The 27975-nt window shown below is 32.8% G+C and overlaps 2 protein-coding genes across 2 annotated transcripts; both read right to left on the minus strand.

The window, feature by feature from the left end:
* Positions 1-9293: 9293 nt before the first annotated feature.
* LOC124433677 (lissencephaly-1 homolog) lies at positions 9294-17997 on the minus strand. Its single transcript, XM_046983455.1, has 15 exons — positions 17879-17997; positions 17208-17310; positions 16337-16415; positions 16168-16242; positions 13979-14033; positions 13536-13590; positions 13399-13458; positions 12336-12541; positions 11808-11910; positions 11412-11476; positions 11303-11334; positions 11072-11203; positions 10701-10805; positions 10120-10276; positions 9294-9838 (listed from the first exon to the last, which is right to left on the minus strand). The coding sequence occupies exons 2-15, from the start codon at positions 17237-17239 to the stop codon at positions 9765-9767; spliced, it is 1230 nt and encodes a 409-aa protein (XP_046839411.1). The 5' UTR covers positions 17240-17310; positions 17879-17997; the 3' UTR covers positions 9294-9764.
* Positions 17998-21126: 3129 nt separating this feature from the next.
* On the minus strand, positions 21127-27972 carry LOC124435291 (nucleoporin 88-like). Its single transcript, XM_046985228.1, has 16 exons — positions 27694-27972; positions 27060-27229; positions 26170-26295; positions 25743-26009; positions 25378-25567; positions 24859-25063; positions 24337-24432; positions 24152-24233; positions 23692-23793; positions 23256-23315; positions 22955-23050; positions 22756-22881; positions 22425-22571; positions 21852-21978; positions 21566-21678; positions 21127-21404 (listed from the first exon to the last, which is right to left on the minus strand). The coding sequence occupies exons 1-16, from the start codon at positions 27970-27972 to the stop codon at positions 21341-21343; spliced, it is 2250 nt and encodes a 749-aa protein (XP_046841184.1). The 3' UTR covers positions 21127-21340.
* Positions 27973-27975: the final 3 nt, after the last annotated feature.

The raw sequence follows: 27975 nt of genomic DNA on the forward strand, positions 1-27975 counted from the left end.
ATTTGTGATATGCGTGAACTATAGTCTTTGTGTGAAAATTCGTTAAATGTGTGAATTATAGTCTTTGTGTGAAAATTTGTGATAATATGAATTTGTGTGAAAATTGGTGAAATGCGTGAATTATAGTCTTTTGTGTGAAAAATGGTGAAATGCGTGAATTGGTGAAATGCGTGAATTATAGTCTTTGTGTGAAAATTGGTGAAATGCGTGAATTATAGTCTTTTGTGAAAATTGTTGAAATGCTTGAATTATAGTTTTTGTGAAAATTGGTGAAATCGTGAATTATAGTCTCTTGTGTGAAAATTCGTGAAATACGTGAATTATAGTCTTTTGTGTGAAAATTTTTCATGAGCGTGAATTATAGTCTTTTGTGTGAAAATTCGTTAAGTGTGTGAATTATAGTCTTTTATGTGAAAATTTGTTATGATCGTGAATTATAGTCTTTTGTGTGAAAAAAATGCGTGAATTATAGTCTTTGTGTGAATATTCGTTAAATGTGTGAATTATAGTCTTTTGTGTGAAAATTAGTGATGAGCGTGAATTATAGTCTTTTGTGTGAAAATTAGTGATATGTGTGAAATATAGTCTTTTGTGTGAAAATTCGTTAAGTGCGTGAATTATAGTCTTTTGTGTGAAAATTGGTGAAATGTGTGAATTATAGTCTTTTGTGTGAAAATTCGTTAAATGCGTGAATTATAGTCTTTGGTGTGAAAATTGGTGAAATGGATGAATTATAGTCTTTTGTGTGAAAATTTGTGATATGCGTGAATTATAGTCTTTTGTGTGAAAATTCGTTAAATGGGTGAATTATAGTCTTTGGTGTGAAAATTGGTGAAATGCGTGAATTATAGTCTTTTGTGTGAAAATTTAAGATATCCGTGAATTATAGTCTTTTGTGTGAAAATTTGTGATATGCGTGAATTATAGTATTTTGTGTGAAAATTCGTTAAATGCGTGAATTATAGTCTTTTGTGTGAAAATTGGTGAAATGCGTGAATTATAGTCTTTTGTGTGAAAATTGTTGAAATGCTTGAATTATAGTCTTTTGTGTGAAAATTGTTGAAATGCTTGAATTATAGTTTTTTTTGTGAAAATTGGTGAAATTCGTGAATTATAGTCTTTTGTGTAAAATTCGTGAAATGCGTGAATTATAGTCTCTTGTGTGAAAATTCGTGAAATGCGTGAATTATAGTCTTTTGTGTGAAAATTTTTCATGAGCGTGAATTATAGTCTTTTGTGTGAAAATTGTTGAAATGCTTGAATTATAGTTTTTTTTGTGAAAATTGGTGAAATTTGTGAATTATAGTCTTTTGTGTAAAAATTCGTGAAATGCATGAATTATAGTCTTTTGTGTGAAAATTCGTTAAATGTGTGAATTATAGTCTTTTGTGTGAAAATTTTTCATGAGCGATAATTATAGTCTTTTGTGTGAAAATTTGTGATATGCGTGAACTATAGTCTTTTGTGTGAAAATTCGTTAAATGTGTGAATTATAGTCTTTTATGTGAAAATTTGTTATGATCGTGAATTATAGTCTTTTGTGTGAAAATTTGTGATATGAGTGAATTATAGTCTTTTGAGTTAAAATTACTGAAATGCGTGAATTATAGTCTTTTGTGTGAAAACTGGTGAAATGCGTAAGTTATAGTCTTTTGTGTGAAAATTGGTGAAATGCGTAAATTATAGTCTTTGGTGTGAATATTAGATAAATGCGTGAATTATAGTCTTTTGTTAAATGAGATATGATCTTCGCACTTAGCTGGACAATTTAAGCAATCGTCTCAGGACCTGAAAAAATCAGGTGACTCAACGGTGACTCAATCCCGTGACTCAATGCGTGAATTATAGTCTTTTGAGTAAAAATTCGTTAAATGCGTGAATTATAGTCTTTTGTGTGAAAATTTGTGATATGCGTGAATTATAGTCTTTCGCTTGAAAATTCGTTAAATGCGCGAATTATAGTCCTTTGTGTGAAAATTTGTGATATGCGTGAATTATAGTCTTTTGAGTTAAAATTTGTGATATGCGTGAATTATAGTCTGTTGTGTGAAAATTCGTTAAATGCGTGAATTATAGTCTTTTGTGTGAAAATTTGTGATATGCGTGAATTATAGTCTTTTGTCTGAAAATTCGTGAAATTTGCGAATTATATTCATTTGTGTGAAAATTTGTGATATGCGTGAATTATAGTCTTTTGAGTTAAAATTTGTGATATGCGTGAATTATAGTCTGTTGTGTGAAAATTCGTTAAATGAGTGAATTATAGTCTTTTGTGTGAAAATTTGTGATATGGGTGAATTATAGTCTTTTGTGTGAAAATTCGTTAAATGCGTGAATTATAGTCTTTTGTGCGAAAATTTGTGATATGGGTGAATTATAGTCTTTTGAGAAAAAATTTTTGATATGCGTGAATTATAGTCTTTTGAGTGAAAATTCGTTAAATGCGTGAATTATAGTCTTTTGTGTGAATATTCGTTAAATGTGTGAATTATAGTCTTTGTGTGAAAATTAGTGATGAGCGTGAATTATAGTCTTTTGTGTGAAAATTCGTTAAATGCGTGAATTATAGTCTTTTGTGTGAAAATTTGTGATATGGGTGAATTATAGTCTTTTGTGTGAAAATTTGTGATATGCGTGAATTATAGTCTTTGGTGTGAAAATTGGTGATATCCGTCAATTATAGTGTTTTGTGCGAAAATTTGTGATATGCGTGAATTATAGTCTTTTGTGTGAAATTTGTGATATGCGTGAATTATAGTCTTTTGTGTGAAAATTCGTTAAATGCGTGAATTATAGTCTTTTGTGCGAAAATTTGTGATATGGGTGAATTATAGTCTTTTGTGTGAAAATTTGTGATATGCGTGAACTATAGTCTTTTGAGAAAAAATTTTTGATATGCGTGAATTATAGTCTTTTGAGTGAAAATTCGTTAAATGCGTGAATTATAGTCTTTTGTGTGAAAATTTGTGATATGCGTGAATTATAGTCTTTTGTGTGAAAATTCGTTAAATGCGCGAATTATAGTCTTTTGTGTGAAAATTCGTGATATGCGTGAACTATAGTCTTTTGTGTGAAAATTCGTTAAATGTGTGAATTATAGTCTTTTATGTGAAAATTTGTTATGATCGTGAATTATAGCCTTTTGTGAGAAAATTTGTGATATGAGTGAGTTATAGTCTTTTGAGTTAAAATTACTGAAATGCGTGAATTATAGTCTTTTGTGTGAAAATTGGTGAAATGCGTGAATTATAGTCTTTTGTGTGAAATATGGTAAAATGCGTGAATTATAGTCTTTGGTGTGAAATTTGGTGAAATGCGTGAATTATAGTCTTTTGTGTGAAAATTGGTGAAATGCGTGAATTATAGTCTTTTGTGTGAAAATTGTTGAAATGCTTGAATTATAGTTTTTTTTGTGAAAATTGGTGAAATTCGTGAATTATAGTCTTTTGTGTAAAAATTCGTGAAATGCGTTAATTATAGTCTCTTGTGTGAAAATTCGTGAAATGCGTGAATTATAGTCTTTTGTGTGAAAAGTTTTCATGAGCGTGAATTATAGTCTTTTGTGTGAAAATTTGTGATATGCGTGAACTATAGTCTTTTGTGTGAAAATTCGTTAAATGTGTGAATTATGTCTTTTATGTGAAAATTTGTTATGATCGTGAATTATAGTCTTTTGTGTGAAAATTCGTTAAATGCGTGAATTATAGTCTTTTGTGTGAATATTCGTTAAATGTGTGAATTATAGTCTTTTGTGTGAAAATTAGTGATGAGCGTGAATTATAGTCTTTTGTGTGAAAATTAGTGATATGTGTGAAATATAGTCTTTTGTGTGAAAATTCGTTAAATGTGTGAATTATAGTCTTTTGTGTGAAAATTTGTGATGATCGTGAATTATAGCCTTTTGTGAGAAAATTTGTGATATGAGTGAGTTATAGTCTTTTGAGTTAAAATTACTGAAATGCGTGAATTATAGTCTTTGTGTGAAAATTGGTGAAATGCGTGAATTATTGTCTTTGTGTGAAATATGGTAAAATGCGTGAATTATAGTCTTTGGTGTGAAATTTGGTGAAATGCGTGAATTATAGTATTTTGTGTGAAAATTGGTGAAATGCGTGAATTATAGTCTTTTGTGTGAAAATTGTTGAAATGCTTGAATTATAGTTTTTTTTGTGAAAATTGGTGAAATTCGTGAATTATAGTCTTTTGTGTAAAAATTCGTGAAATGCGTTAATTATAGTCTCTTGTGTGAAAATTCGTGAAATGCGTGAATTATAGTCTTTTGTGTGAAAAGTTTTCATGAGCGTGAATTATAGTCTTTTGTGTGAAAATTTGTGATATGCGTGAACTATAGTCTTTTGTGTGAAAATTCGTTAAATGTGTGAATTATGTCTTTTATGTGAAAATTTGTTATGATCGTGAATTATAGTCTTTTGTGTGAAAATTCGTTAAATGCGTGAATTATAGTCTTTTGTGTGAATATTCGTTAAATGTGTGAATTATAGTCTTTTGTGTGAAAATTAGTGATGAGCGTGAATTATAGTCTTTTGTGTGAAAATTAGTGATATGTGTGAAATATAGTCTTTTGTGTGAAAATTCGTTAAATGGGTGAATTATAGTCTTTTGTGTGAAAATTTGTGATGATCGTGAATTATAGCCTTTTGTGAGAAAATTTGTGATATGAGTGAGTTATAGTCTTTTGAGTTAAAATTACTGAAATGCGTGAATTATAGTCTTTTGTGTGAAAATTGGTGAAATGCGTGAATTATTGTCTTTTGTGTGAAATATGGTAAAATGCGTGAATTATAGTCTTTGGTGTGAAATTTGGTGAAATGCGTGAATTATAGTATTTTGTGTGAAAATTGGTGAAATGCGTGAATTATAGTCTTTTGTGTGAAAATTGTTGAAATGCTTGAATTATAGTTTTTTTTGTGAAAATTGGTGAAATTCGTGAATTATAGTCTTTTGTGTAAAAATTCGTGAAATGCATGAATTATAGTCTTTTGTGTGAAAATTCGTTAAATGTGTGAATTATAGTCTTTTGTGTGAAAATTTTTCATGAGCGTGAATTATAGTCTTTTGTGTGAAAATTTGTGATATGCGTGAACTATAGTCTTTTGTGTGAAAATTCGTTAAATGTGTGAATTATAGTCTTTTATGTGAAAATTTGTTATGATCGTGAATTATAGTCTTTTGTGTGAAAATTTGTGATATGAGTGAATTATAGTCTTTTGAGTTAAAATTACTGAAATGCGTGAATTATAGTCTTTTGTGTGAAAACTGGTGAAATGCGTAAGTTATAGTCTTTTGTGTGAAAATTGGTGAAATGCGTAAATTATAGTCTTTGGTGTGAATATTAGATAAATGCGTGAATTATAGTCTTTTGTTAAATGAGATATGATCTTCGCACTTAGCTGGACAATTTAAGCAATCGTCTCAGGACCTGAAAAAATCAGGTGACTCAACGGGATTGAGTCACCGTTGAGTCACCTGATTTTTTCAGGTCCTGAGACGATTGCTTAATTTGTCCAGCTAAGTGCGAAGATCATATCTCATTTAATTTCAAACACCGCACTGCATAAAAACATTCATATAGTCTTTTGTGTGAAAATTGGTGAAATTCGTGAATTATAGTCTTTTTTGTGAAAATTGGTGAAATGCGTAAATTATAGTCTTTGGTGCGAAAATTGGTGAAATGCGTGAATTATAGTCTTTTGTGTGAAAATTGTTGAAATGCTTGAATTATAGTTTTTTTTGTGAAAATTGGTGAAATTCGTGAATTATAGTCTTTGGTGTGAAAATTGGTAAATTGCGTAAATTATTGTCTTTGGTGTGAGAATTGTTAAAATGCGGGAATATAGTCTTGTGGTGTGACTAATGGTGTGAAAATTTGTGATATGTGTGAATTATAGTCTTTGGTGTGAAAATTAGTGAAATGCGTAAACTGTAGTTCATTCATTTTCACACATATTCATGCCAAAGAATATAGTTTATGCGTTTTCACCCGTTTTCATATCAAAGACTATAGTTCGTTCATTTTCACACATTTTCATGCTAATGACTATAGTTTATGCATTTTCACCCATTTTCATGCCAAAGACTATAGTTCGTTCATTTTACACATTTTCATGCTAATGACTATATTTCTTGCATTTTCGTGCCAAAGACTGTAGTTCATTCATTTTCACACATTTTCATGCCAAAGACTATATTTCTTGCATTTTCATGCCAAAGACGCATAGTTCATTCATTTTCACATATTTTCATGCCAAAGACTATATTTCTTGCATTTTCATGCCAAAGACTGTAGTTCATTCATTTTCACACATTTTCATGCCAAAGAGTATATTTCTTGCATTTTCATGCCAAAGACTATAGTTCATTCATTTTCACACATTTTCATGCCAAAGACTATATTTCTTGCATTTTCATGCCAAAGACTATATAGTTCATTCATTTTCACACATTTTCCTCCCAAAGACTATATTTCACGCATTTTCATGCCAAAGACTATAGTTCTTGAATTTTCAGATATATTCAAGACAAAGACTATAGTTCACGCATTTTCATGCCAAAGACTATAGTTAACGCATTTTCATACATTTTCATGCCAAAGAATATAGTTCTTGAATTTTCAGATATATTCAAGACAAAGACTATAGTTCACGCATTTTCATGCCAAAGACTATAGTTAACGCATTTTCATACCAAAGACTATAGTTCATGGATTTCACCCATTTTCATGCCAAAGACTATATTTCACACATTTTCATGCTAAAGACTATAGTTGATGCATTTTCACCCATTTTCATGCCAAAGACTATTGTTCATGCATTTTCACGCATTTTCATGCAAAAGAGTATACTCTTAGTTTATGCTTTTTAACGCTAAAGACTATACTCTTAGTATAGAAACTATACTCTTAGACTATACTCTTAGAGTATACTCTTAGTTTATGCTTTTTAACGCTAAAGACTATATTTCACGCATTTTCATGCAAAAAACTATCTTCAACTCATTTTCACACAGTTCATTAACCTAACTCCCAAGTACTAAATAGAAATTGACTAATCAAAACACATAGATCTAAACACTTGGAAACAAGAACAAAAATACGAAGAATATATCGATAAATGTAGTTAATGTACTGGACAACACAAATGGCTGTTCTCACGACTATAAAATCTAAATGAATATAAATATGAACAAAATTATCGGACCGTTTGCACAATTAACGAAAAGTTGGAACCGAAACAATCGGATCCCACAAATTGGAACGTGTGAACTGGCCTTTACATATGAGAGTCCATCTTGAAAATTTCATTGGTACAATGGAAATCCCTCTTGAAATGTGTCAGGCATTACTAGAATTGCCAAGATAGATAACAATATCTTCATATTGGAGGATGAAGAATATGGATTTACTAACATTATACCTACCTGAATAAAGACACAGCATAAACTTCATTCAACACAGAGTGTTAGTAGTATAGGAAGAGGGGTTCTGACACCGGTAGTTTTTTCTTTAGGGGGGGGATGGTTGTGTTCATATATGGATGTTTCTCCTTTGAACTCCCCCACCCCCCAAAAAAAATCTAGATAAGCTTCTAATGTTAGATAGTGAACAAAACAGCTTCATGAGAACAACAATTTGGTATAATTTGTTTAAAATAGATTGGACCATCATTGGTTTTACGAGCAGATGAGCACATACATGCTCATAGCTGTTCATAATTACTCACGAGCATTTGCTCAAATGCTCATAACTGCTTCAACACAGCTGAAAATCAAGCTTATTCTAACATTCTGCCAAAACTCCAAAAAGAACTGGAAAGTATATTTATATGCAGCGTCTTATGTGGATAAGACAACTGAAAACATTCCATCCATAGAAAAATAATGCATACAAAGAAAGCGTTTTTCGAAAATGACGACTTTGATCCGCGGGAAACCATATGGAAGCAGCCATTGATAAGAGAAAGTTTCTCATTAACAGACCTTTAAAAGAGTGCTGCTTTAGTGAAAATACAAGCGATGAAGAAGATTAACTTTGATACATGAATTTTTTCATAATAACTTGTATCTTATTTTGAAGTGACGCTGTTTATCAAAATCTTTTGATTTTCAGTTTAGTGTGAAAATTTTTTCCCTAGCTATACAAATCCTCTGTGATCGTTTCTTTTTTTTTATCTATTTAATGAGAACATGGCAAGAAAGTATCTTAGAGCTATACTTCCATATACATACTGTGCGAAGCGCAATGTTTTTAATGCACTGTTCAGATTAAAGTCTTGAAAAAATCAATGTATTCAACTATGAATAAGTAAATGACAGATCTTTTATGCATTTGGAAATTTTAACTCAAATGAAATATATTTTAAAAAGTTGAAACTGGTGGTTGTCTGTGGACAATGTTGCGTAAGAAACGGTTGCACGTTTATACATAAACAGAAGTTATTGAATAGTAAAACTGTTAATGTAAAATTAAAACAACTAAAATTGCCGTATTTATAACGTAAGAAATTGAAAATGTCTCCGTTAAAAAGTTTACTAACTTAGATGAAGCGATTGCGCTTTGATCTTTTAAAAATACACAACAATAACCACAATTATAGAGAACAAATACAGCCGCTTTTAAACCGGTTCAAAGCATCTCATGCTCTTATTAACCGTCTGATTACGTGTAGCGCGCATTATGCTTTTGTGAGATATTCAAATATTTATTTCCAAGCAACATTTAAATGTTTTGAGCAGCAAGCAAGCGAAATTTGTATAAATGCAATGATAACGCAGTGATATGAATAAATTCACTAAAGGCACTGGAAAACCTGTAATTTTAATCGGAGTCATTTAACATGTGACGTCATCCGGTGCACCATCGGTCTCAGAAACCCTCTTCCGTATACTACAGGTGTTGTCGACGTATACAGTCTATGCACCTACTGGGTGGAATTTTTTTTGTTAAAAATTTGATATATTTTGTTAATTTTTAGCTGATATAATAATAAATCAGCAGCTATATTTCCAATTCTAAGTTCATTTCATTTCAACAGTTACAGTAAGACGCAAAATGCTTTTTTGAAGTAATTTCAGATAATGTCAAGACGCTTTAAAAGGAGCTCGTTGTGGAATGATATACACAGTTAAACGTAGATTCAAACAATTACAGCATCTGCGATTTATTTTACCTAAGTAGAAAGACTTTGAAAACACTGAGAGTTGACGATGAAAATATTTTGAAATTTGCTACTGGATGTATCAACTCCTTTGCTTTTTTTTTAATAAATTTCCCAAACTAAAAGAAGCACATCTTTAATTGAGATTGAGTAGCTAATTTTCAACACGCGTTGCAGTCAATCAGATTTCTACACAGCTATCTTTGAAAATTTTCAAAATGAATAACCATTCTTGAAAAACGACTAAAAGTAAATTTTTCAGGAAACTCCTTATAATACCAGATGATTTAACGGCAGGGCTAAACTCGAATCCGATAAAATCCCTTCAAAAGGTCGCCATATACTCTCAAAAAACTTTGTCAAAGACGCTATTCAAGACAGCATCCTGACATTATCTAGAGACTTAACATATTTTTATACGAATTGTTAGATAATTTAATCTTTTTGCACAAGGAAACAGGAAAATATAGCGCACATTGTCACTTCCTTGCTTTGTATAATTTCACAGTGCTCACGTTGCGTTCCTGCCATCACTTTCTACGTAAAGCTAGCCATCTCACAACATATCAGGATGAGTTCGGTGACCATGCACTAACGGCATTCCCAAATGCGTATCGATTGATCCACACTTCCAGTGACAACGAATGGTGCACTTTTGTGAAAGTCTGTAAAAATGAAATATGTTTTATTAGTTCGCACGTACCAAGAACTAGCAACGTAAATTGGTGTATTTGTCGACAAAGAAATCCAACTACTCAAAATTATATTATAAAAGAAAATTCAACAAGATAGGATTACAGGATTTTCAGCGAAGTTTGTTATATAAATAGGCAATCGATTGGCCAACGTAATAATTAATTTTCCAGTTACGTAGAAGTCTACTATAATGCTGATATAGAGGGGGTCAAAAGTAAATAATCAAAATTTAATACATGTTAGGACCTACCTAGACAAGTTGCAAAATGCTCGTGTGCCACAAGAGTTTTCGCACATCGTCTGTTTTTAAAGTCCCACATTCTCAATGTTTTATCATCAGAACAGCTAACTATATATTTACCACCAGGATGAAATAAAACTCCACGAACCCAGTTATCATGTCCACTCTAAAATGTCGAAAGAGACATTAAAAATAAAAGAGCAATAATAGCTAATCGGAAACTACTCATTTACGTAATTCTCCAATACGACGATGTTCTTGGCTGGATATCGTGCATGGTTGTCGGTCGGATGAACAACACAAGTGGAGGTGTTCCAGAAATTACGAAAACTGATCTCGTGATTATGTTATGTTTTATAGTCAAAATAGTTTTATAGTAAATATTCTCTGTCGTGGCCATTATGGTATTCTAATCCAAAGTAAGGGGGCACTCTCACTCTTTCAAGAAAAGTGATAGGGCTTACCCCCGATGCAGATGCCCCAGGTATCGTAAGTCATTCATACGAAAGTTTACTTGAAGTAGGAACTTTGGAAAGAATGTATGACGTCAAAAAATAACCGCAAAATATAGATCACATTGACTGTCTTACCAATGTTAGAATGCAAACTGCAATGCTTGTATCCCAAAGTTTTATAGTTTTATCTCTTGATGCAGTGACCAAAAATGGGCCTGGACTTGACGTCTTTTTGCCACCCTGAAAGATGAAAAATCTTTGCTAAATAATACTCTCGAAAATAAAGTCAACTTTTTCGGCAAAATACATAACTTTGCTTGGAAAACACAATTCAAGTAAGACTAAGGACTAAATAAATTTGATAAAAAAGTGTTTTCTAAACACAAACGAGACTATTTAGTTGGAGAAGAGAAAAGCCTAGAGCCAAAACAAAATGTAAGATAGCATTGAGACAGGTAAAGGTCTCCATATAGTTCTAAAATGCCAAAGACGTAATATTCACGTACGTCTGCAACTGTAGCTTCGTTTACGTGTACATTAGCAGAGTCCGGTGCCCAAGCGAGGTCTTCAACCACGTGATCATGTTCACGTAATTCACATTTACATTCTTTACTGGCAAAAAGCCATATGCGAACTGTCTGTGTAAGATACAGAGATAATTATAAATTACACAGTATTTACAAATATGTTTTTCAACACGGAGTAAAATAGAAATAAGAATTATTTTTTCAATGTACCTGATCATTTGAGCAACTTGCTAACAAAGATCCTAAATAAGAAACACTCAAATTGAGCAAGTTCAACTCTAGAGAGGTAGACAAGTTTAGAAAAGATATAAAAATTTACCATCGCCATTTACTCTGACTCTTCTCACCCATTCTCGATGACCTTGTAACGTTTTAACACAATATCTACAGGGAGCAAAGCATTTGAAAGTATAACACTATACGTAAAGTAAGGCTGGAAACACATGAAGTTTTAACACAATATCTAACACAAGTTTCGAAGTGGCAGCCTAATATTGGTGATAGCTAATAGTTAAATAAGCCAAAAGTTTTCATTCGCGAGGCCAGTTGTTCAATAAAAGGTGTCGTTAGTCAGTGGTTGTAAAAAGACACCTTCAACAGCAATTTGTACGCAAATGAGACACGCATTCTTAACATATACTTGCATGCTTAAAATCTTTCTCTTCAAATAAAGCCAGGTTAGAAAAGACGGCCCGGAATATAAAAATAAACTTACCCAGTTGTTACTTCCCATATTTTAACAGTTTTATCTCTCGATGAAGATACAAGAAAATCACCAGACGGCAAAAAACAGACGGACGAAACGTTGTGATCATGACCTACAACACAAATGAAATTTTAATACTTCTATTCTTAAGAGAGTTTATATCCTTTTATGATACAACTGCACATACTGATTTTAAAATATCTGAAATATAATCATGTGTAGTTTGCACCATAGGGAGTTGACGAAGCACGACTTTGCGTGACTATTAAAAAAAATTTCGAGTTTCGACACTAAAGGTTGCGGCTTCACTAACTTTGGATTTTTTTTCAATCTGTACTATTGAACAAGTTACAAATTTTGTCCAATACTGTTACGAGCCTGATACAAATATTAAACTACATCATCTGAAAGAATGATATATGCAGTGCGGTGTTTGAAATTAAATGAAGATATGATCTTCGCACTTTGCAGGACAAGTGCGAAGATCATATCTTCATTTAAAGTACATCATCGTTACCAGTTGTCATGTTTACTCACCATGTAGTGTTTTGATACATTCAAAACCTTGAAAGTCCCATAACCTAATTGTCAAGTCAGCCGAACAAGAAGCGAGAATTTTTCCTGTATGATCGAACGCTAAGTCTTGAACGGCATCAGTATGTCCTTTGAGTGTTCTTTCAAAGTCACCTGTTTCATAATCCCATATTTTTATTGTAGCATCTTCAGATGAAGACACCATTACACTGCAAAAAGTTGTAAAAGAGAAGGCACAATAAACAACTCACTCAACAAATATTTCCATTGTTATTAATTAAAGTTTTGTCCTTCCTATAATAATAAGTCATACTAGGAATTTTTTTAGAATGAGATGTTCTTTTCCAAGCATCAAACATTCATCAATCTTCAACAACATTTATATATCAAAATATTACAAAATTGAGAAAGAGATGATATAATTCGAAATAGTACCATCTGTCTAATGTGTGAGAAAAACGTATATGATGTTGATAAAAAAGTAAAACTTTTTCCTCAAAAATTGTTAATTATTAAGGATTGGTTTGCAACAGGAAAATTGTTAACTAACAGTCAAACACTGCTATATCATACATATAATTGATTTAGTTTCTGCAAATTTTGACGTCGGCAAGAAAAAAACTTCAGATTCATTGATTTTTTAGTAACAATGGAAAGTGTCCATATCAAAAAATCAAAGAAATGTCTCAGTAACTTTTGGCAAAATGTTCCTCACAAAAAAAAACACGTACAGAAGCCACTGATAACAGAGGAGACAAAAAAACACAAATAGGATTTATTCTTGTGTCAGTGGCCATGCAAGTTTATATTTTCATCGACCAATAATAATTTGTCATTTTTCCAGTATATTGTGCAGGAGTTTACATATTTGATCAGATCTTTAGTAAAATCTCACAATTATGCAATTTATCATAACCAGTGGACCAGTCTGTGGTTAAATACATTGAAATTGCAGTACACAGCACAACACACCAGTACACAGCACAACACACCAGTACACAGCACAACACACCAACAAACAGTACACACTACACAGCTTATCACAACACTACACACAGTAGCTTACCTAAATGCCGGATGAAATAAAACTTTAGTAACAGGACTCCTGTGGCCCGTTAATGTATATCTAAAAAATTTAAGTACTTGCAATGAATATGTAACCTTTTATGCATTCCGTAAAAATGAATTGAAAAGAAATTTCACCTCTCCGGTGGTTTAGGTATCCAATCAGCAGCAGATCGACTTTTTTTATTACCACCTAGATGAACAAATCATTTAATTAATTTTTAGCAAGTTTTAATTGCAAGAACCAGATTTACAAATCCAATTGCATGATTCCAACTTTTTTAGCTTGGACCAATTACAAATCACAAAATGAAAAATGAAATTAAAACTGAAAATGACTACATGTGAAAATGATGCATTTTCCAGCTTCTAAAGTTACAGATAAGACAAAAATTTGCGGCTGGGCTTCCTTTTAATTGATGGAGAAACAATGGAGACCCCCCCTTGGTGGCTGGGCTTCCTTTTTATTGATGGAGAAACAATGGAAAACCCCTATGGTAGCTGGGCTTCCTTTTTATTGATGGAGAAACAATGGAGAGCCCCCATGGAAGTATTGACAATAACACTGCAATGTAATCCACCTCCAAAATGAACTTCTTTTTCAGCTTCAGCTAGCTTTGCTTCCAGTTCCATAACCTGAACAAAAAAATAGTCCAATTTATTGTCCACATCATAAGTTCTACAACTTATTTTTTCACCAACTAATCATCAAAATAAACGGTATAAAGCCTATATTACCAATTTAATCTACATAACAAGATTTTATTGTGAAATACAAAAAGTGCTCATTATCAATAAAGACAGAAGAAAATAACATAAGAATACAATATATTGCCATAAATTTGTAACATTGGCTTTCAAATATAAATGATCATTACATTAAATAACTATTGCTAATCAGGTTGGACTATGTTGCCCATGCTGTACAGACAAATTATGATTATTTCCAATTATTTTGAAATCATGTACACCATATTTGTTTGCATGACAGAATTTGGACAACAGCTCTGATCTTCAACTACAGTATCGACCTCGAGTAACATGACATGACTCACGAGTATCAGGTGGCGAGTGACGAGTTGCAATTGAGTGAGTGACTCGCTGTTTGCGAGTGAATAAAATAACTTGCTGTTTGCGAGTGAATCAAAATAACTCGCAAAAATTTCTTTCTTCAGTATTTGAAATTGACAAACATAATCTTAAGTGCAGTGACCAGTAAAATTCGTTCAACATTTTGAAGGCAACGGTTTTATATCTTTTTATGAGACATGGGAGCACATGGTTTTATTTCATTGATTGCTATTAAATGTCTAAGGCCTTTATCGTCTGTGTAACACATCGAAAACGTGAAGTCAATGAAGTTCTTTCAGAACCAAATTTAAAAGATTATATGCACACTCATCGCATAGCTACATTCCTTAAATATTTGACCTCAAACAATATTCGTTTTTGAATGTATCCTCCCTAAGATAATATATGTCAAAAATCTAAGATTGTTAGAAAAAAATCTTTGAGAGTTACTTTGATTTTCTCACTAATTTCTCTATGGTCTCTACCGCTTTACGAATAACGTTTGTGCCATGAGAAATGTGAAGTTATTAAAATGCTTTTGTAAAAAAATTCAAAAGATTTTAACGTCATTAGGTCCCGAGATATTGCTTCAAATGAATAGTCATTTTGCTCCCATGTTTCATAAAAAGATATAAAACCGTTGCCTTCAAAATGTTGAACGAATTTTACTTGTCGCTAAACTTAAGATTATGTTTGTCAATTTCAAATACTGGAGAAAGAAATTTTTGCAAGTTATTTCGATTCACTCGCAAACAGCGAGTCACTTATTCACTTGCAAACTTCTCGTACTCGAGAGTGACTCGCAACTGCATCGCGAGTCACTCCCTCAATCGCAACTCATCACTCTCGAGTCACTCGCCCACTCGCCACTCAATACTCGCGAGTCATGTCATGTTACTCAAGGTCGGTACTGTAAGTGTTCAACATGATATCCTGATGATATAAAACATCAACATATCATAATGTTAGGACATCAACATACCCTGACATTATGACATCAACAGATCCTGATATCATGACATCAACATATCCTGATGTTATGACATCAACATATCCTGATATCATGACATCAACATATCCTGATATCATGACATCAACATATCCTGATGTTATGACATCAACATACCCGATGTTATGACATCAACATATCCTGATGTTATGACATCAACATATCCTGATGTTATGACATCAACATATCCCGATGTTATGACATCAACATACCCGATGTTATGACATCAACATATCCTGATGTTATGACATCAACATATCCTGATGTTATGACATCAACATATCCTGATGTTATGACATCAACATGTCCTAATGCTACGATATCAACATATGCTGATGTTATGACATCAACATATTCTAACGCTACGATATCAACATGTCCCAATGTTATGACATCAACATATCCTATTGTTATGACATCAACATGTCCCAATGTTATGACATCAACATATCCTAATGTTATGACATCAACATGTCCCAATGTTATGACATCAACATATCCTGATATCAATACATCAATATATCCTGATGTTATGACATCAACATATCCTGATATCAATACATCAATATATCCTGATGTTATGACATCAACATATCCTGATATCAATACATCAACATATCCTGATGTTACCAAATCACTTGTTGCACAAGGATATGAAATACTACAAAAAAATATGTAAACAATGATAACCTTTTTTTGAAGACGTATAACAGATATCCATTTCTTTTCAAGAAGTCCGGAGTATTTCTTGTCAATTTCTTCAGGCTAAGAATAGTGATAAAATTGTAAATTTTGTTTAGCTTTCTTCATACATTCACCGACAGAATAAAAATGGTTAAATAAAGATACAAAGACACACCAAGTCTGCATCATTTTTGAAAGCTTCTAATGTAGAGGAAAATCCCGAGGATTGAAGATAATCTGCAATTGCTTTATGCCTGAAAACAAAATATACTCATCAATGTTAGCCACTGAACTATAATGTATGATGCTAGTAGCTGGAATGCACAACATGTTAGCTTTACACAAGCTAAAAGCTTGACTTAAAGAGTATGTCATGCATCAAATGGTAGTTAATAAATGCTTCTTCAGTATTATTAATCATGAAAACGAACTCTTCAAATTGTACTTCATGAACACCTTACAATGGCCTGATCTGTTTAATAAAGCATAATGGGATAATCGTTGATTAATAAGGGGCCTGCACCCAACTGTTATTGTTGTTTGTCATTCGTAAACGAATGACCTCTGTATTTTGTCTCTCAATATATATTTTACAAGATCCTCATTTCGTGAAATAGACTAAGTCTTATCTATTTAACACACACACAAAACCATATTTGCCGCAAATTTGAAGCCTTTTTATTACTTTTAACTCCCATAAGTGGTTGTTTAATAGAAGTGACATAATGAAAATGCAAAATGGCAGATGCAGTTCTTTGAATCAAAAGTACAAATAAAAACTCATTGACTATTTCTGGGAAGAAACTTGCAAAACATAAACATCAAACTTTTCAATTCATAGTAATCTATGATGCCATTAATATGCAGCCTGCATTTATCATAAACATGTTGTATCATAAATTCAGATTATAAACAGATAAATTTCTAGTAAAAACACAGTATTACTTGCATATTTTATGACACATTTTAGCAACACTAATAAGAAATCTTGAGCTAGAATTACGGAGTCTTTAGAGATAAATAGTAAAATGAACAAACGATCTTACAATTCCTCCTTTTGTCGCGGGGTCAAAACCATAATTAAAGATTGAAGCAATCAATAAATTCCAACAAACAAAAGCTCAAGAGGAAGATTACTTTCATCGCACACTACAAAGAAGAAACATGAGACATTGAATCTTTAGAATGTTAATGAAAATCAATGGGGAATACGACGCCTGTGCAAATAGTTCACCATTTTATAACATGTACATTTTAAACTTGTTTACAATTTTAATGATATACTTTCTTGATGCAATGGTTTCAACATAATAAATCTAAGATTTACACACTGATAAACCCGTGCATACACTAAGCTCACAGCTATTGAATTACCCTAGCATTCAGCTTCATAGGGCGGTTTTAAAAAAAAATTTGGTCGGATGGTTTGTTGACAAGCACCATGCATAATGCAATTTTGAATTTTGCAATTCGCACATTGTTCAAAAGAACCAGAATGTGTAAATGAAAAAAATATTTTATGAATCGACCATATCTTTAACCAAACATAATTACCGGAAACCATAGAAAAACATAACAGAGAATGAAATCGTTATTATAGGGACATCATTTGTTCGGGCAATTCCTATTCAGTATCTGGACGATTTCACATGTTTTTTGTCAAAGAGCGCATTTCTCTCAAAACGTTTTCAAAAATAATGATAAACTATACTGTTACCTTGACGTATACGCCGTATCCATGTCTTGAGCGAAATATAGTAAACGAAATAATGAAAAAATCCACACAATATTGGATATAAAATGCTTCTTGCCCGGTGTCAACGATTTCCTTCCCAGAAAGCCTCACGATTGCGCATGTGCAAATGTTAAACTGTAGACAGCCCATTCACGACTCCCGCGATGTAGTAGATATTTGAAATATTTGTAGAAATATCATATGACAAGAGCATGTGCTTACATTTTGGCATGCTCTTTGTCTTCTTAAGCTTGTTTTGACAAATGCATAGGAATGTTAGAGATGTTTTTATTTTTCTCTATAACTTTGTATCTGCATATTTTTGTGCTTAAACCATGCTCTACCATACATAACAGATATCATAATTTGTGGATTGAGGTAGAAAAAATACTTGAAAATGAAACTTCCAACAGTGAAATAAAATCAAACATGGTAGAGAAGAAACAAAGACGCCAGGTTGAAGACAGCTTTATGAAATTGAGCGTAGTTGAAGCACCTAGCGTACGCTCAAGAGTTTTGGATGAGGACTCGTGGACCAATGAAAACCCAAATGATTGCAAGCATGTTGACGACGATAAAAGCTCTAGCGAGGACGAGATTGCAATGCAGAATAGTAACACAAAGTCTTCTGAAGATATGTTCAAAAGAAATATCGATGAATCACATATACAGTTTGGAAGCTAGTTGGCTCACGTGCTATATAGTAGAGGGACCTGCTGAAAAAATTTAAAAATAATTACCAGCTTCTTTCCTTTAGTACGACGAATCTGATTTCGAAAGTGAAGAGGAAGGAATCACAAAAAGAGATTTGCAAGAAGATTCAAACCTTACTCCGCAAAGTTTGTATGTACAGATGGATTATTGTGAGAGGAGTACTCTAAGGAATGTTATTGACGAGGGATAGTAAAAGGACCAATACAGAATATGGCGGCTTATCCGTGAGATAAATTGTAGAAAGATTAGTTCACGTTCATTTACAGGTAGAAAATTTCCATTATTGTATGTGCTAATTGTACGTATGTGTAACTAAACAGGAAAAAAGTGTGAACAATTTTAATATATATATGTATAAAAACTTACTATTTGCTAATTTTCCTTAATTTTTGCCAATAAGGTATGGTTCAAGTAAATGCTTTTCGACATTTTTTGTTTTCTATTGTTACATTTTTTAGGTGTTTTCTTTAAAAAGTCAACTAATGTCAAGGAAAAAGAGTTTGGTCTTTGGATGATTTGGAAAGCTCGTTTTAATGTTCTAAGTTCCTTTTTATTAAATGGCAGTATCATAAAGAAAGTCATCCTTCTTCTTAAAAATTTCCAACCAAAGCTTTAACTTGAATAAATGAAGATCATGAAGAAAAACAAGCATTAACGTTACGAAGAATTTATAGCTACTGTCTTTTAATGTCATATACTTTGTATACGTGTCTATATCCGTAGAACAGTAACCAATGCTCGGCACAGCAGCTTCTTGGACATCCTTTTATCTCTCCAAATCCCATTTCGCACAGTTTAAGCAATAACATCACTTCAGATAAGCTTGATGCTGAAAAAGATCAAGGGAGAAATCAAAATAGCTGTGATGATGGAGACGAGTCTCCTGATTTGATGCCTATTCCTTTCAGCTACGCTGCGAGAAATTCAAGAGTTTGCAATGAATTTGAGTGTAGCAAATGCTTGGAAAAAAGAGGGTTAGCTTTAGTTGTCAAGGTAACTTTTTATTACATACATCGTTTAAATAGAGGGTAATTTTGTCTTGTGAAGTAAATTTTGTACGTGATTTGAAAATGCTTTATATACGCTTAGGTACGTAATAAATTGGACGACTGTCTCTATGCGATCAAAAGAATTCGTTTGAATCCGAAAAGTGCACAGTTTAATCGCAAAATTTCTCAAGAAGAGAAGTTACTTTCTATATTAAATCATAAAAATATTGCAAGGTAAAAAGAAGTTTACTATCCAAAATGAATCAAAATTCTATAACCTAAGTGTTGAAAGCGAGGTTCAACTTAGACGATGCAAATTGCTTGGTTTATTAATCAATGTTAACTTAAGAAAAACTGTTATAAAAAAGTAGATGATCCCTTTTTTCCACAAAGCCCATGGATGCTTTTGTTCCTCACGAGAGAATTATGAGAAAGTTACATTGTAAAAGGTAGCAAGTAAAAAACGCATAAAAATGTTTACAGTTGGTTTAAATTATAAGTCAAAAATGCAGAAGTTGTTTTAACCTTAGCAGTATACTTGGATGTTCTAGTTTCTTTTATGTGAAGATAAAAAAATAAATAAAAAATAAAATTCGAAAGCAAAAAACCCCGTTTTCGGGCCATGCTTCCCGATACCTTCTTAAGCGTAAGGCACTAGAACGACGCATGTTAACGTTTCGGTAGGAGATTTCGTCCCCTCCACGCTATCCTTCTTGGGAGATGCAATAGCAAGCTTCCGCCCATCAGACCCCGAGATCACCTGCGATAGGCTTTGCTCGGGGCACGCAGGGAGAGGGCGGTCGTCACCGAAGTGTGGGCCCCTAAGCCACTGCATACTATATCGCACCCAGCTTCCACTGCTAGTTGACATCTACTATACCTAGAATTGGCTTTATATATATATACGCAAATTCAAAGGCTTACGAAAGTTATGGTATTATTGTTACTACTGCGCATGTCCAGATTATTTCTTTGATAACAACTAGTCGAGTGGACTGCGCATGCTCGAGCGCATGCGCAGATGATTTCTCTCTTAAATTGTTACTAAGCCTGATATTTACTTCAAAACCGGTGCTAGTAGATGCAGTTGATCGTTGCCATAAGTATCAGCTTGGGCAGCTGATCAACTCAACTGCGCATGCTCAAGCAGACTGCTCATGCGCAGATGGTTTCTCTCTTAAATTGTTACTAAGCCTGCTATTTACTTACAAATCGGTGCTAGTAGATGCAGTTGATCGTTGCCATGAGTATAAGCTTGGGTACTGGTCAAGTCGACTGCGCTTGCTCAAGCAGATTGCGCATGCGCAGATGATTTATCTAAAAATTTGTGACTGAGCGATCTAATTACCCCTTCTAGTCTGGACTAGTGCATACAGCTGGTTGTTGCCATAACCTTGGAGAGTTGGTGGAGTTGAATACACGTGCTCAAATTACTCTCGATTAATTTGTGAGAGTTTTGGAAGAGAACTCATGGACCAATGAAAACAGTAACAAGACTACAAATATCATATCACATCTATACAAGACTTTTTAAATACTTCACATATTTTTCAGTGATACTTCTAACAATTGTTATTGTATTTACACACGTTTTCCTCAGATGAAAATCAATGATTTCAGATGACAACTTTTGGACTAGCAAAAACGATAACTAGTCTCTTCTCTAATTGCTGTGACATTTGAGCTTGCTTTTCGAAACTGAAATCTTTAATGGATCGACTATTCTTGTAAACGCTGCTCTTTAAAATCCAACTTGAAGCTTTAAATTGTTGACTTGTTTCACAAGAGCTTGGATATTATCGCTCCTGAAAAAAGTGACAGCAAAAGAGGAATAAAACTAAAATTGACAAAACATCATTTGACTATTCAAAATGGAGCGGTAACGCCCACATATGGATAAATTAAGAAACCTTCTGATGGTCCTGACACTAATAATCGCATATAAAAAATATCCATGATCACTTACTCTTGTTTTAATAACAAAGAGAGTTGCTTTTTATGGTTTTCAGATAACGTCTGTGTTCTAAAAGTTTGCGTAGATTTCTCTCTCTGACCTAAATACTTTTGTTTTCTCCGTAACTGCAAAATGAAAATTAAATGAACCACATGGTTAGCAACAGCACTAATTTGAAAGAAAGAGGAGAGGGTTGAGTTTCGTTTTAAAACGTACAAACTTGTAACGATAGTCTATGGTCTTCATAGGTACAGCTAGAAAATGTAGAGATTTGTAACGATAGATTAAACAACAAAACCTGATCGAAAGATTGTTGAAAGACTTTTGTATGTCGAGTTATTTCTTCTAGCTCTTGTTTCATCCGCGTTTCAGCATTTGAGAGCACTGGTTGCCTTAACTGAATATTCTCTAATATGTTTTCAATTCTAAAATAAGAAAAGATTGAAGGAAAATGATTGTTTTCGTTTTATTGCGACACTGATACACATCAACTTATGTCTAATGGATAGCAGTTAGTGCAAAGATTGTTCATTTTTCACTAACTATAGCGACACATGTTATCTCATTTCTTATATATTTTAAATAGCGTAAAGACTGTTCTTGTTCTCTGTTGTTCATTCATCAAACGCCTTAGCTATCACCTTTCCTTAGCCATCACCCTTTTCATTATTCAACATTATTTGTTGATAATCGTCATCATGTAAAGCAGTTTAAAGATTGTAAAGATTATCGCATCAAAACAAGACAATAACATTGGGCATTTAGAGGCTGAATGGGATTTTTTCATGTAGCAATAATAATAATTTAACTAGGGAGGAATGTATTTTTGTGTTGCACTTATTTTGTACATAAAACATACAAAAGGACCAACCTATTCACTATTAGTTCTTGCCGGTCTTTGGTATCTTCATATTTTTCAGCCAAAATTTCCATACGTTCTTGTAATTTTCTCTTCTCAACATTTAAAATATTTAAATCTTCCGTCTGTTTTTCATACTGCTTATCAAGAATATCAATCCTATAGTCATAATAAACGAGATGATTACTCGCACCAGTTCCTTTTAAAGAACACTGCGATCAAGCCCCAAGTAAAAAATAATTAAAGCAGTATATTACAGCAGTAATAGCAGGATTGCTATGTAGAAAAAAAATCAAAAGTGAAAAAATCATTTCTAGACAAAGTAAGTTGTTCTTTTGTCTACCTTCGTTCAACTTCCTCGAGTGCCAAAGTCTGACGATTAATGTATTCTGTACGATATGTTTGTGTGGCGGATGTCAAGAATTGAAAACAATCTTTGGGAGGGAGTTTTCTGTCATTTAATGAGCTTCTACAACAGTACAGTAGAAAAACATTCAATCCAAATTTGCATAATTCTGTCGCTCAAACAAAAGTGAGATAACCTTAACAAAGGATTCGACGCGTCTCGTTTAAGAATCAGTTTGATATGATTGTCGAATTCGCTTTTTGCATTGATTTCATCAGTGGATACTTCGGATCTAGAAGTAAATGAATAGGGTAATTTTAATGTCACATTAAAACGTTTGTTCAGGAGAAAATATTTCATACACAAGAAGACAGAGTGGAAGAGAAATATTTTATATAAAACATGAGGGAATGGAAAAAAATATTTTATACACAACGACACAGAGTGCATCAAGTTCACTAGCAGAATTGTTGTATTTTTTGTTTAATGTATCCAACCTTGTTTTATCGTCAGACTCTTCCATAGACGAACGACGCAATAAATCACGGTTCAAATACCTGTTACAAAGATTATTTTGAAAGTGCTTAGTTTCGTAGAAAAGTATGTTCTTTCCCAATATACAAGAATAGAAACGTGCTCCTCCTTTACGTTTGCCAAAACGAAAAATATTTTCATGTAGTTTTGATATCTTTCAGCTTACTTGAAGTTATATTTTAATGCGTAACAACAAAAAAAATGTGAATAATTCTTCGTCTATAATATACTGAGACATGTTATACTGAAATTATATGAGTGATAAACTCAAACATTTGCATTTTATTCCTATACGTTTATTTATTTACGTTCATACTTCACAAGGCGGGAAAATGTCCCGTCATTCCTTTTCCATAACAAGGCAATAAAGATGAGCAACTTTTACTTATTTTTTTCTACCTGAGTGATTTTGTGATACATTCCATGGCATCAGTTAATGCAACTATGGTTCCTCCAAGTTCCCAATCACTAACTACTGTGAAGCCAATAAGATTGATTGAGCTAAAAAAAAACACGAATAGATCTGTTTGCTTAAAAAAATCGACTATGCAAGGATTAAAGGAAAAGCCTTTAAAATTTTTAGCCATGCTTCCTTGGGAGCATTGTACTATCATTGATAATATCAGATAACTATGTTTAACTGTATTCGTTTTATCTTTTACAAAATATCTTAAGTAAAATATTTTATCACTTTAAATTTCAATATAAACACTCTAATCTTTTTAATTTATCAGAAGTGATGTGGTGTTTAAATTTGAAGCATTGTATAATCCAACAACATAACTTATCTCATGTTACTTAATTTACTCCCAATTTACCAGAGACTTTATGCAGAAACAGTTTACAACAAGCTAAACACCTTGATGGCACCGGATTCGTACAGATAACATGCTGAACAATTCCGTTTTCGTTTGGATCAAAACTAACAGCTTGTTCAGTTTCTACATAAGACAAATGATACGATTATTCATTCACAAACTTCTTCATAAAAATTAATGCAAATAATCTTGAAATCAAATACACAAATATACAAAATATACGTACCATTGCAAAAGCGTTGTAAATTTCTAAGCCACGGTAAAGTAATCGTGTGGATTCCAGTAGGATGAAAACAATGATAGCGATTTCCCGTCGAGTAATCTACAAGGAAATACATTTCACGATACAGACAATGTTTATTGAAAGCGTATGTCTTTCTATACAAGCAGTGAAAAGGAAAAGCTCAGATTTTATGTAGTAATACTAAACAGTCATGATCATCATCTAAACTTAACCTTTACTAACCTAAAGACAACATGTTTAAATGATGCAAAGCTTTAACTAATGCAAGAGGAAGATCCACTAGTTATTAAATATACGATTATTTTTTCTTGTGTAAGATTTGTACCAATGTTACACCATTAAACTATTTTCATGCTGGTCAGCAGTTCATTTTAACAAACCTACGGTCATTGCCGGTAAAGTAAGACCTTATCAACACTTATTTTCTAAAACTTCAGAAACTTCAAATTTCAAAACACTTCGATCCGTAAAAATCTTGTGACTCATCGCCAAAATTCATTTCACCTTTGAACAGTTGGACAGAATAACTATCATTTCTGCTTTCTAAAGTGTCTGTGGAAGATGCCTTTAAGTCAACAAAACTCTTCTCCCGTTCAGAACTTGTTGAAAGAGATAAATCGATGCATTCATATACGTAGAGCGAGGTCTTCGTGGATGGTTGTGAATAAACGCTATCACCATCAAAGCTTCTAACTCCCTCAATTTCGTCCTAAAAAACAACGCAAAGTGTTACAAGTTAAGGCAAACAGCGACAACATTAAACATTAAAAAACTTTAATTAGTTGATTAAATCTATTTATAAAAACATTTGCTAATATTTTGCTAAGTTTTCAATGGAAAATTTTTGGCAAAGCTTAGACACTTTGGGAATTTGTTGAACTTTGAAGACCGATACAAGTCTTACGATTCTTACGAATAATTTATAACCTGCTTCAACGCTCTCAAATGTCCTCAGTCATACGTGATTATCTGGTCAAATAATTATCGCAGACATTTGGTCGAAGTTATCAATACTGCCCTTACAAATGGTTTGCTGAACACATCATCCTCTTCACTTTCAAGTACCACACAATGATAGATGAGACCACCACAAGTCGCTATGGCAACAACGATAGGATTTGTGGGAAAGCAAATGATTGTACACGAATCCACGCCGTAGTTATCTTCAGCAGGAGGGAACACAGGTAAACAACCTTGGAAATCGTAGAAAAATCTAATAGAAGAATGAAATCGACAAATGATACCATTAGAATTTGAATATAATTGATAGTAAAAGCAATTCACTGCCTTCTTATATATATATGTTACATGACAGGTGAATTGTATTGCCTCTCAAATAAGTTTCTCAATAAACAGTTAGGTAAAATTCATAAACAATGTTACTTTACCTGTTGGACAACAACATTAGCATCATAAATAGAACATCGCCATTTTCTCTCAGGAGAAACACTGAATAAGCAACGTCGTTCACCCCAGCTCGTATTTTTGTAAAAGAATCAGCACTCAATGCTCCGGAAAAGTCAAATGAAACAGCAATTTCCCCAAACGCTTCGGCAAATGTGGACTTTCCTGGACAACTGAAACTTCGGTCCTGTGGTACAGCACCAACACTGATGATGTCAAGAGGATTGAGTGGTTTCGTTACGTCATATATCCTATTGCAAACACAACATCGATAAAGGATGAGAGTATTTACTATTTACGTCATTTATAGTTATAGTTCACTAACTTGAGATTATTGTTGATTGTAAAATATAGTAAACTGAGCTCTCTCAAATGAACACTTCCAAATCCGTAATTTATCCTCTTTATTACCGTAATTGGTTGTCTGACGTCAATACAATCAAATGGATATCCATATAGGAGCCTGGAAACCACTTTGCCTCAAATATTGTGATGGATTGATGACATACAAAAAAGTGTTCATCAATATTGATGGACCTGTAGCAAATTAAAAAAAGGTTGTCATAAGAATAAATTGTCAACATTCAATGCTTTACCAAGTAGTGCTTGCCTTTCATTAGGGAAAAGTGTAAGTACATACATGCACACAGAATCATTTGGGTGAGCTACATTTCATCATACAATGAATAATAGTGCAAATTTTTGAGCTTGTATGCCTTGCATTGTGAAAATAAACATGCATTCTAAACACTAAACCAAACTTTTATCACAACTCAGTCCCTAACCATCTAAAGTCATTGAATATTTTCTTAACCAATATAGCACTGTATTAAAATCGGCATCCAATTACATGCGCAGCAATTCCAGTTTATTTGGTATGTGGTATGTGAATGAAAATTGATGGCTATTTTTGACAGTCACGGCCAATTTCTACGTGTAAAATAGTTACACTATTGTCTGAATTTTTAGGAAAGTTTTATTCATTTAGGGTCTTGCATTTAGGGCCTGGCGGTGATTAATACTGGCCGGTATACAAATGTTGTTTGTTGTTGTTGTTGTGAGGGTCTTGCAGTTCTCAAAATTTGACCAAAATATTAACATTAGATTAACATATGAAAGAACAAAAATATATGAGCACATGAAAGTAATGAAAACATGTTCCATCTTTCATGCAATAGAAGTAAAGATAGACTTATGGCAGGTCCAAACATCTAATTTTAACATGTTTCGACCAGTTATAAGTGTGTTTGCATAAATTATATATGCACTACTTATGTTCCCAAATTCATAAACTTGCAAACCTGCAATTGATCTGTTCTTTGCCATGCTCAAACTGTGTAAATTTTCCACGTTTCTGTGGCATCTCAATTACGCAAATACCATGTTGACCAATCAGAGCAAGATAAGCACCAGTCTCACTGAACACTATTTTCTCAACTTTAAATAATGGTGGACTGGTGCAAAGAAGAGTCTGCAATGCATAAATGGGACATTTAAATTATGGCAATTCACATGAACAATAAATGGATAATTTCTACTTTACATTAATTTTAAAACAACAAAAGTTTTGAAAACAAGAAAAACCATCCCTAATTTTTTAGATTTTGAGATATTTCTACATGGAAACAGAGACATGGAAAGTCTGCAACTGGTTGGATTGTATTGTGAGGACACGTCTACAAAACATTTATAAAAACTTTGACTTCAACTTCCATATTTTCAAATATTTCCTAGTTTATTAACACTCAATTTTTGACTATTACTGCATCAATCATACACGCATTTCTAGTACGTAATCATTGGTTACAAAACTGAGTCAGTTTAACCGACAGTTGACAAACAGTGGAACTGGTAGGATTTTTTCTTCGTCGTAAGAACACGAAGAAAGTTTGAGAGAGTAACAATAAATGTAAGAAGAATTGGTTGACAAATAACCTGATATTTAGAAGACTGCTCATTCTTGGCTTTAAGATTCTTTAAGTTAGCAACATAAATAAGTTTCTGTTCGTCATCCCAAAGAAATAGGTCGCCATGTGTTTCACATAAGATATTTTTATCCAAAGGTTCATCTAGGCCCAATTTTGCTTTTTTCTTTATGGCTTTGAATATAGCATGACTTGGTAATAACGACTCCCAAGCTAAAGGACTTTTTTCAACATTTGTTGGCGAATAATTTTGACTGTTTCTAAACGAAAGTGAATTTTTTGCGGCCATATT

The sequence above is a fragment of the Xenia sp. Carnegie-2017 genome, unplaced genomic scaffold (genome assembly GCF_021976095.1).
Source record: "Xenia sp. Carnegie-2017 unplaced genomic scaffold, XeniaSp_v1 HiC_scaffold_14, whole genome shotgun sequence".
NCBI classification, from domain to species: Eukaryota; Metazoa; Cnidaria; class Anthozoa; order Malacalcyonacea; family Xeniidae; genus Xenia; species Xenia sp. Carnegie-2017.

What these genes read in the sequence shown, in the direction of transcription:
- LOC124433677 (XM_046983455.1), bottom strand. Translation starts at nt 17,239, where the DNA reads ATGGTTTTGACCCCGCGACAAAAGGAGGAATT. An exon ending in CAAGTTGCTCAAATGATCAG is followed by an intron (nt 11,204 to 11,302) that starts GTACATTGAAAA and finishes TATCTTACACAG; the next exon opens with ACAGTTCGCATATGGCTTTT. An exon ending in ACGAAGCTACAGTTGCAGAC is followed by an intron (nt 10,806 to 11,071) that starts GTACGTGAATAT and finishes TTCATCTTTCAG; the next exon opens with GGTGGCAAAAAGACGTCAAG.
- LOC124435291 (XM_046985228.1), bottom strand. Translation starts at nt 27,972, where the DNA reads ATGGCCGCAAAAAATTCACTTTCGTTTAGAAACAGTCAAAATTATTCG. An exon ending in TTCTGTCCAACTGTTCAAAG is followed by an intron (nt 24,433 to 24,858) that starts GTGAAATGAATT and finishes ATTTCCTTGTAG; the next exon opens with ATTACTCGACGGGAAATCGC. An exon ending in TCTTTGTTATTAAAACAAGA is followed by an intron (nt 21,405 to 21,565) that starts GTAAGTGATCAT and finishes CACTTTTTTCAG; the next exon opens with GAGCGATAATATCCAAGCTC.